The following is a 10,861-nucleotide window of genomic DNA, read 5'->3' as shown; positions in this document are numbered from 1 at the left end:
ATATATATATATATATATATATATATATTGTTTTTACTGTATTTTTGATTAAATAAATGCAGCCTTGTGAGCATAAGAGACTTTTTCAAAAACATTAAAAAAATCTTACCAACACCAAACTTTTGAGCAGTAGTGTATTTAGGACTAGTATAACTAGAACTAGCATCCACAAACCTCATACTTTGAAATCACAGGGTCTTTCATCTGTAAAGGAAGTTGGTCATTAATGTACAGTAAGATTCACTTTTGAAAACATAACTGGCACAGTTCCTATTTATCAATCCTCTAGTACAATACGCCGGCTTACGTCATTGAAATCTAATACATGAACAAGCTCAGAAGATGAGCATCATGCTGGAATCAATGTGTGGTCTTATACGCTGAAGCTTACTCTTCCATTCACAGTGTCTCTTGACAGTAGAGGCTTTTTAGCTCTGGCTATTGTCAAGCATTAAGTGGCTGAGAGTAATGGGATACATTCTGGGCATGCGGTAGAAGTCCAGCACTTTAGCAGAGGTGAAATCAGGACAATGAGAGCTGTTCCTCAGTGCTGTGTTTACATTTACACCACACCTGCTTCCTCCACACAACTCAGAATATCACAGCACTCCCTCTCAGAGCCCTGAGGAGAAGTCCAGGAGTTTATAGGAGGCATTTTTTTTTTAATTGATAGTCCAATATAAGCATTTTCTAGAGATACATGCCTGAGAATTCGAGTGAAATAAACCATTGCATGCTCAATTTGTCATGTGCAATGTTTAATATAATGCAGCCCGGGTTATAATGCACAGATCAGACTTATTCAAAGGAAGAATTCACATCATTATGACCATTTTTCTTTAATCTTATAGGCTTTTATTAGCAAATTAAATCTTCAAGTAAATTACTATAAATGAGATTCAGAAAATGCTCATTGATTGCTTGGAATGAATTGTTGTGCAGGTAATTTGCCAGTTCATATTATTGAATTATGAATGCTTTGTGCCGTTATCATTGTCTAATCATATTGGTTCTGCACTGCAAGCTGCAAAACCATAAAAATGCAGTAACATAGCGAGCACAGACTACAGAGCTAATGTGGGAACACTTTGAGGATTTTTGGCGCCACCTACAGTCCAATGACATACTTAAATCAGGACCTTTTCATTGTTAAACCAACTGACACAACAAAAAATATAAACCAAGAAATAAACCAAAGGCTATAAACCAAAAAATTTAGACTATTCAATGACAAAGAACAAGATTACTGAGACTACACATACTTAAATTTCATCTTACTCGTGTATTTAAAGCTGGATAAATGCAGTCTGTAATACAAGGTATGAGAAAAAGTATGATGAAATTCCTATTACTGGCAAAGCCTTTCTCAAGAGACTTCAGGGAAAGTGACTGATCTGTCTACATCCTGCTATTAAAAATATCACATGATTTTTAGGAATGAGGAAAATCAAAAAATGAAGTTAATTCTATCCCTTCTGATCTACTAACACTGTCCAACATTTTAGAAAACCTTACAAATGACAAAATCTATTCTTGTGCTGAATTATCTATCCAACACAAGAATAAATTTGGTCATTTGCAATTTTGTCTAAAATGTAATTTCCACCACATTTCAAATTATGTATTTTGAATAAAATTATGGTGGAAATGACATTTTAAACATTTTTCAATAGAAGAATATGTATGCTAAGGCTAATTTCAAAGGTAGTATTTTATTTACACTAAATACACAGAATTTAATATTTTCACACTTTTTTGACAAAATTACAGCTTGAAATGATGCACAATAAAAATATTGTCTTACATAGATTTTGTTCTACATATCATGTCTCAAACAGTATGTCATCTTAAGAATTTACCAAGGAAATGACACCACAACAGTGATGACTTTTATATATCCAACAGTAAGGCCATTAAAAGAATAAAAGAAAAATGGTGAACAACTATATTTATCTAGCATCATGTGTGGAATTAACAAAATAAGCTTGGTACTAAATGAACTGAAACAAGCAGCCATCTAGAAAACTGCAAAAATCATTTGTGCTGCAGAGAGATTAATTTAACAGAGTAATGAGAGATTGTGTATCAATATTGGCACTGCCTTATTTCATACAGAATAGAAAAGAAGTACCGAAACTTTGAGTTGATTTGCTATCTTATAAGGGACAAAGAAATAGAGCCCAGTAAAATTTGCTTTAGAAACATTTAACAAATACTGCACAAAAAGAAGAAGAAGAAGAAGAAGAAAAGAGAACTATGTTGGAATTAAACATAAAATCAAAATATAAATGGACTGACAAAGATCTTGATTAGTTTTTTTCTTGAATAAAAAGTGGATAACTTTGCACACTGTAATTAATATCTTAATTATTACCATTGTTTTATTGTTTAGTACTTTTGTTTTATTAAAAGTCATTTACAATTAAGAGGACAAATAGCTTCTGCAGGTCTAAAGAAAACATAAGGAATGATCACTTGAGCACTAGACACCCTATACTCTCACTTCCCATTACATTTTCTCAAGTTGATCTAGACATCACATGACCCACCAGACTCTCCACATTTACCTTAGTGTCCTGTCTTCGAGCACTGTTTGACTGAGGAACCCAGTTTATCCGCCAGAAGGAATGGGCTAAGGTGGCAATACTGGAAAAATAAAAACTGAGTACTGAAGTACACCTTATATACCAAAAGATGATGAATAAAATATGCACACAGTACATCACATTTACCTGCGGAGTACTGCTCTGGTCTGTATCTGGAGTGTCTAACATTGTGATATTGAAGTCTGTAGAGAAACGGGTGTTCTGGAGGATGGCGGCCATCTCTGCACCCACCTCCACTGGGGCATTTGTCTGGAATAGAATTAACAGAACTGACCACCAAATAAATCATATTAACATTTATAAAATTAATAACTACAATAAAAAAAAGTTTACCTTAAAGGAATGAGAGGCATCAAACTCAAAACATTCAGCGCAGTCAGGCACGGTGCCTTTATATGTGACCAGCGCTCTGGTCTTGATGGAGTTTTGAGGCAGTTTAAAGATCCGGTAAGTTCCAGATGCATATTTAACATCACCTATAGTGACATATTGTAGGTCAAAGCACCACTAGTTAAACTTTAATGCATCTGCTCACCTCCAAATCACAGAAAAGCACAAATGCACAAGAAAACAAACGTGGTTCAGCTATAATGCTGTTACCATATACAAATTTAAGTGGTAACAACAAGATTTTTTTTTTTTAAATAACAAAAAACTAACAAATAAGTTACCAGTCTTTCTTCGAATTTCTGGGTTGTGAACCACAATGTGACTGCCTGCAACCAGGTGGGGAGTGCTGAAGCCTTTGTCATTCATCAGAGTGATGAGATCCCGCCAGTAGAGGGCGCCAGCCATTCCCTCACCTGATAGGAACAAGCACTTATTATTTAAATCCACCATTCAAATTCACTATTGCATGGATGAGCCACAATTTATATGTTATTGAGGGGTGCGATTAAATTTCAATGACAACATTTTTGTTTGGAAACAATTGATTTTGTGTTTGTGTGAACCAGGGTTATTATAACAAACTAAATCAATTTGAATTACAGTATTTCAGTATGGAATCCTCACCATACCATATCCAACTGCAGCTTGCACAGTATTTATACATTGCACTGTTCTATACTTCACTACTATACATTGCACTGTTTGTACATTTGTAATTATATGTTCCATCTTATTTATCTATTAATACTTTATTATTTTTCTATTATGGAATTCAGAGTGGAAAGCAAAGTAAGAATTTAATTGTACAGGAAAATGTACATATAACAATAAAGGCTTTGAACTCTGAACTTTAAAGCTAAAACCATAAAAATATCTGAAATAAATGTTAACTGAAATAAAATATTTCAAATATATATATAGCTAGTTGCAAAGGAACTACTGAAAAGGAACGTGAGCATGTGGCGGCGCTTACCCAGATCCTGCGTGATAACGTCATTACGCCGGATCTGGGTCAGCGCCGGTGCCGCCACACGCTCGCATTACAGTACTGTCGTGAACGTGCGTCCAAAGTGACGCAGTAGAGACGAAAATATGGAATAAAGTCGTTATTTTTGTTTTCTTTGCGCAAAAAAAGTATTCTCGTAGCTTCGTAACTTTACAGTTGAACCACTGATGTCACATGGAAAACTTTGTTGATCATCTTGGTACTTTTCTGGACCTTGAACGTGGTAGTTACCTTGCTGTCTATGGGAGGGTCAGAGAGCCCTCAGATTTCATCAAAAATATCTTACATTTTGTTCCGAAGATGAACGAAGGTCTTACGGGTTTGGAACAACACGAGGATGAGTAATTAATGACAGATTTTTGGGTGAACTAACCCTTTAAGTCGTAACTCATTAACTTTCCTTAATCAGCCCTTATAAAGGAATGAGGCGTGGTCAAAAGTACTACAAAATGTATTAAATGAAAAAAAACATCAGTAAAGAAAAAGAAATCAAGTTTACCCCACAGAACTGGATCTTCCTTGAAAGAGTCTGGAACTACTTCGCTTGCATACATGTCACTATAGTACAACTCTCCGCCCTCCTATGAGATCATTCACATATGAAACAGTGTTTGCAAAGTGCACAACTTGGCAAAGGTTTTTCTTGCATAAATACAATAATGAGGGGAAATTATCGGTAGGTATGAGATGGAAATATCTCACCTTCAGAACTTTGTAAGCTTCACTTATCACAGTCCTCTTATCTGGGCACAGACATATCACACAATTTGACCTAGAAAAATAATTGGCCTTTTTACTACTTTTGCTCAGGCAGATTAAAGGTTATATTTTATGGAAAACATCATAAATGGCCTAAGAATGTGCATACACAACTACATCCAAAGAGTTGTTCTGTATCCCTGCATCACTGAGCTTCTCCATGTATCCTTTCACAAACACAGTGTTTGGTTTTGAGTATCCAAACTTCTCCTGATGGTACTGGACATATTTTTGCGAGGCAACTATCTAATTTTGGAGCAAACACAAAGGATAAAGGTTGCACTTTCTTTCATATTTTTTTTACACTTTTAAATTATTCTACTTATACAGTGGTTAACACTTATTTACTTGGTTATTTAAGATCATTTAACATTTTTCAGGTCTTTTGTTGCTAAACTTTCACAAAATATGTTCAAATCAATCTTTGTACCATCTCGTCCGTCATATCCAGTCCAATGACTCGACCTCTCTCCCCCACCAGTTTACTGAGGACGTAGCAGTCTCTGCCCGATCCACTGCCCAGATCAAGAACCGTACATCCTTCCAGCTTCTCTGGAATCACCAGACCACAGCCGAAATACCTGCAGATTATATCATTTCATTCACTACTTACACAAATCAGACAAATCTGAAATTATAAATCATAATCTCAATAAAGTTTTACAGTACCTCTTGCAAACATCTGGGTGGACTTGTTTCAGGGCTTCACACGCACTCTTGGGCAGAGGTCTGGAGGGCATGACACATGCAGCATTGGTCTGCAAGTCATCCGAAGTCTCCAGCCGTGAGCCATAATAATTCTGCAAGTAATAGAGAGTGAGCTTTGCATGTTTTGGTGGCCTAAAAGAAATGCTAAAGCTCATTTATATAGAAAGCTTATAAGTAAATGCGACCAAAGTAGAACAATCCAATGAAGGGACATTACATGCTTGCAGTGTACACTAAGGGATTACGTTTTTGGTAGCTGAAACTTTTAAATACATGCAAATGTTTATGAATAATATATGAAATAATGAATGATATTTATAAATATGCAAATATGTTTTATTCCTCTAATCCGAGGGGAAAACTCGGAGTGGACTGGGAGTCCAATACTGCTCAATTGGTCATCAAGAATGTAATAACCTAAATAAACTAAAAAAAGTCAGGGTCAATCCATCTCAAGTGGTCCAATGGAGGTTGCTTGACCTCCTTTAATTTTCCTTACTGCTTAATTGTATTATTATTTTTATTATTAGTAGTATATTATAACTGACATAAATAAAAATGGTGGTTTACAGTAGTACATAGAGGTCATTTCAGTAGTAACGTTAACGTACATAGAAGAAATTTCAAAATTTCAATACTGTATATGGGAATTACATGCATATTTCTTTTTAACAACACCATTTAATATTAATACTTTGAAATCTAGTTTTAAAAAGTGAATCCTTCATTACGAATGTGATTCATATTGCACAGAGAAATCTTGAATTTGTGAAAATAAATAAACAATATCACATGCAACAAATATGTAATGAGGAACATTAGAAATCCTTCAGAAGGATAAAGGGCATCAGACTTTTCTGGTCATGTGACTGCCATGTAAAAACGTTCGCATTAAATCAAAACAATCTGAAATTTCTGTTATGGTGCACAACTATACATAATACATCAACAACTCTTATCAGACCCCTCAAAAGCTAAAGTACATTTTGATCACAGGTGTAAACGATGCGATTAACGTAAATGGAAAAATAATATGTCGTCGTCGTTGATAGCGTCGCTATCAGTGAACTTAATGGTGTCAAAGCGCGTTGTGACCGCTTACCTTCACGTTTTCGTGAACAGCAAAAGACATTCTAAGGGTTTGTACTTTACGCTGAACAGCAAGATTCCGGAGAAAAGTGGTAACGTTAACGTAGTTCATGAATGCAAACCGAGCGGAATGCAGCTGTAGTTTTGTGAACGCCTTCGAGTTTTGTGCTGTTGAGGAAATAAATGACCTGAAAATCGAACGTATTAGTGTGTACTGTACGGAGTAAGACAGGCTACATTTTTATTTGTATCCAACTTCAGGGGTAAAGTCCTTACGACAATCTGTTCCTGCGTATATCATTACTGACCACTAGAGGGCGCAACGCGTCCATTTTCATGGCACACATTTCTGCAATGACCATCACAGGTCTTATGCCTTTAACATAATTTACAAAATAAATTAAGTTTAATGACCAATGGGAAGATGTCTGTGCAACATTCTATGTCTATTCGCTGATTCCTTAAAGTATATTCCAGACCAATTGTGGAATAATTTACCTTTAGAGTAAGACTGGGAATTTTAAACCTCAATGATGATTTGTCAAATGTAATGTCCTGGAAAAACATCTGTAATTCTTAAGTGCGTATCTAGAGGAAAGTATGGATGGGGGTGGTAGCAGCTATGTCTTGGCACAGTTAAGAGACAGTAGTGTGAAGAAGAGAACTGACATGCTGTTATGAATACAGACATTGTTGCTCTCCTGTGTGTGTGTGTGTGTGTGTGTGTGTGTGTGTGCATGGAACTGGAAAAGTCTTCCCACAGTGTCCTGCTTGACATTAAGCAGAATCAGTCAGCTGTGACCTTGCTTTGCCCTCAGAGTCCTGAGTCTTTTACCAAACAACAGCCTGGACTTTGATTAAAGGGTGGTCCAAGTATGTCTGATTTCATCCTCTTGTAAGCAAATATCTGTGGGACGAGTCTGAAAGGCCTTTGTTGTAAAAGACAAGACATTTTCTGTCAGAGAGATGAGTCTCCAATTCATTTCAATGTTTGCATAGTATTTCGACCTTAAAAAAAGCAATAAAATAAATGGTGCACTCTATAAGTGATGCATACAGAATACATAAATAAGGGACAGAACATAGAAATGAACAGAATGAACAGAAAAAACTTTAGATCAGACCGATAGATAGATAGATAGATAGATAGATAGATAGGAGTCCTGAGTCTTTTACCAAACAACAGCCTGGACTTTGATTAAAGGGTGGTCCAAGTATGTCTGATTTCATCCTCTTGTAAGCAAATATCTGTGGGACGAGTCTGAAAGGCCTTTGTTGTAAAAGACAAGACATTTTCTGTCAGAGAGATGAGTCTCCAATTCATTTCAATGTTTGCATAGTATTTCGACCTTAAAAAAAGCAATAAAATAAATGGTGCACTCTATAAGTGATGCATACAGAATACATAAATAAGGGACAGAACATAGAAATGAACAGAATGAACAGAAAAAACTTTAGATCAGACCGATAGATAGATAGATAGATAGATAGATAGATAGATAGATAGATTCATCCCTGCACTCTCTCTCCTTGTTGTAATCTGGCATTATAGTTATATTTTTAAATATTCATGTCGTTTTCATAGGCATAACTGGGTCACATGAAATCTCTTTTCTGTTTTATCAAACTTGGAGTAGGCTATGCATGATCTTCATTAAATATTTCAAAGCCAGTGTTCTCTGTGTGGCATTTCCACCCCCCTCTGTGTCCTGTGACAAACAAATAGTTGTCAAGCTCCAAAACTTGACCTCGGTCTTGGTCCCAGACTTATTTGTTTAATTTCTGTTCCTTTTTTTTGTAGTCGAGGCAAGCAAGAGGTTATTGTCAGTTCAAGCCTGACAAACATCTATGTTGGGAAGGGTTCACTGCCAGACTAAAGGTTATGAGAAGTTGAAGGAAAGGGTAATCTTTGGAAGATCAAATAAAGTAGAAGTCAGAGGAGGGGAATGTGTACAGTGTCACATAGTCGGCCTTCTCCTCGGCAAACAAAACCCCACTGTTCCCCTTTTTGTCATACGCACATGCACACTTACGATCTCTGAGGTCTCTTTTAACCTCTGCTGCCCTTTTGAACCTGACAGACCATCTAGTTAAAGCAAGCTATTGCAACACAGGTTAGTTATTTCCCTTTCACCACAAGAACAATGTATACCATATAGCATCAGATCCTGCTGTGTTGACTCACTGTGGACGTTCAGATGGATTATTCAATGTGGTGTCTATGAAATGAACAGAAAAACCTTTATACCTTTAGATCAGATAGATAGATTCATCGCTGCACTCTCTCTCCTCGTAGTAATCTGGCATATGTAATGATAGTTATATTTATATATATTCATGTCATTTTCATAGGCATAACTGGGTCACATGAAATCTCTTTTATGACTTTTCTGTTTGATCAAACTTGGAATACACTCTAAAAAATGCTGGGTTGTTTCAACCCAACATCGGGTCAAATATGGACTAACCCAGCTGTTGGGTTAAATTTTTTAATTAAAGTTTTAACCCAAAAGTTGGGTTAGTCCATATTTGACCCAACGTTGGGTTGAAACAACCCAGCATTTTTTAGAGTGTATGCATGATCTCCATCTCTTACACACACACTTTTCCTTGTTATGAATGACAAAATAAGCCACATAATAAAAGACAGTCATCAAGGACATGATATATATTTCATTGCTAAATTCGTAGTAAAGATGTGGGTGCCTCTAGATGCGTACATGCATACTGTGAAGTCCTGTGCTTAAGGTTACAGTGCCTGTTTAAGTGGAGACTTCAACGATAGGAGCGCATGCATGGGCTGTAAGGGAGCCAAAAAGTCATATTTCATGTGAGGAGTTCAGAGATCCATAAATCACAGGTATGGTTTAGAATTTCCCACTTAAGCATAAGGGGCATTAGCTATCATCAGCCAAGCAGAGCCTACTTTTTATGTATTGTTCCACATCAGCGGATTCATGCCAACTGTGCAACTTTCTTTGATCCATCAAAAATGCACGCAAGCTCTTGTCCAATTACGAGGGAGAGGATATGTAAAAGAAACTCAGCAGGAATGTGAAGAGTGTCCTCCACTTAATCAGTGGCGCCGCTGCTTAACCGACCCTCCCGACAGCACTTTCCAGTTGTTCGGAGGTTTATCATCCCTTCCTTTACAAGCAAAATGATGCTGTTTATTACACTTTTTAACATTCAAAGCACTTTAGATGATGATTTGATCTGCTAGCATACCCTGAAACTCCAAAAGCATTTTTGATTCACACTCATGAACAACTCAAACCTGCTTTAGCTTTAAGTTAATCCCATCAGCTCTCACTTCAGCCACCCCCTCACTTTAACACATACACATAAAAGGAGGTGTAGGGCTACATTATATGACCTAGTTTTGAAGGAAAACATAAAAAGCTCATATTCAAAAACAGGCTTGCGTGCTTCTCCAAGCTTTGATTATTAAAACCGCTCGTGCTCCGCTGTCTGTCACCAAAATGTGTCTGCATGTCATTTTTGAGCTTTTAAAAACTTCAGTATTTAGATGCGAGTGAGCAGAAGGTGAGGGAATCGCATTTCTCTCCTCCGTTTCCTGATAAAAGCAACCATGTGGGCCTGAGGCAGGTTGTTCTTTGTTGCAGTGTCCCTTTCTTCCAGAATACCTTTTTACAGGCCACTGATCTGTCTTGATGATGGCCCCAGTGATGCACGAGGTCATCTCTGTCCTATCACTTCCTCTCACATCTATGTCACCGCAACCGACAGGAATTAAGGTCATGACTCAGGGCACAGCAGATAAAATTGAGGTCAACAGCAAATTTTAGTCAGCCAAAGACAAGGTTTCCATGAACAAAAACACACTCTTAACAGCTTCCTCCTAACTTCCTTTTTGCATGTAAGATCAGTGTTTTTATGTTAACCATATGTCATACACTACTGGAGACATAAAACAGGAATATAGTGGAATATAGGGGAAAACAACCTTTGCAGGACATAAACGACAGGTTTATTCTGATTGTGCATTTCAGAACTTTATTCGAAATCTGTGCAAGTAAACACTCAAATTAAATGTATTTTTAGAAATAATGATACATTTGAGTATAATTGTGTATCGCAGTTAGCCTGCATCAAAACAATATTTCAAAACCAATAGAAGTCTTTGAAATCTCAGTGTAATCCATCTTTGTACTGTACAGTACGGAACATGATTGTTTAACCTGTTTGGTTTTCTCCTTGTAAAAAATAAAATTGAGTAAAAACAAAATAAATATCTTCATATGCACATTTGTTTCAAAAGTTTAAGCATTTTGCCCAGCGG

The 10,861-nt window shown here is 36.5% G+C and overlaps 1 protein-coding gene across 1 annotated transcript in view; it reads right to left on the bottom strand.

Moving 5' to 3' along the window:
• Nucleotides 1-6,828, bottom strand: part of LOC107682590 (arsenite methyltransferase) — a 52,068-nt gene extending 45,240 nt beyond the window's left edge. The window contains exons 1-10 of the mRNA XM_016478786.1: nucleotides 6,572-6,828; nucleotides 5,431-5,561; nucleotides 5,192-5,342; nucleotides 4,871-5,007; nucleotides 4,705-4,774; nucleotides 4,502-4,583; nucleotides 3,278-3,409; nucleotides 2,940-3,082; nucleotides 2,733-2,855; nucleotides 2,568-2,646 (exon numbers count right to left, since the gene is read on the bottom strand). Of these exons, the coding sequence (XP_016334272.1) occupies nucleotides 2,569-2,646; nucleotides 2,733-2,855; nucleotides 2,940-3,082; nucleotides 3,278-3,409; nucleotides 4,502-4,583; nucleotides 4,705-4,774; nucleotides 4,871-5,007; nucleotides 5,192-5,342; nucleotides 5,431-5,561; nucleotides 6,572-6,670 (1,146 nt within the window). The 5' untranslated portion in view covers nucleotides 6,671-6,828 and the 3' untranslated portion in view covers nucleotide 2,568. The remainder of the gene's footprint in view (nucleotides 1-2,567; nucleotides 2,647-2,732; nucleotides 2,856-2,939; nucleotides 3,083-3,277; nucleotides 3,410-4,501; nucleotides 4,584-4,704; nucleotides 4,775-4,870; nucleotides 5,008-5,191; nucleotides 5,343-5,430; nucleotides 5,562-6,571) is intronic.
• Between the last annotated feature and the right edge of the window lie 4,033 nt (nucleotides 6,829-10,861).

This window comes from Sinocyclocheilus anshuiensis, unplaced genomic scaffold (assembly GCF_001515605.1).
Source record: "Sinocyclocheilus anshuiensis isolate Anshui unplaced genomic scaffold, SAMN03320099.WGS_v1.1 scaffold1170, whole genome shotgun sequence".
NCBI classification, from domain to species: Eukaryota; Metazoa; Chordata; class Actinopteri; order Cypriniformes; family Cyprinidae; genus Sinocyclocheilus; species Sinocyclocheilus anshuiensis.
This window is presented reverse-complemented; position numbering and strand designations above follow the sequence as displayed.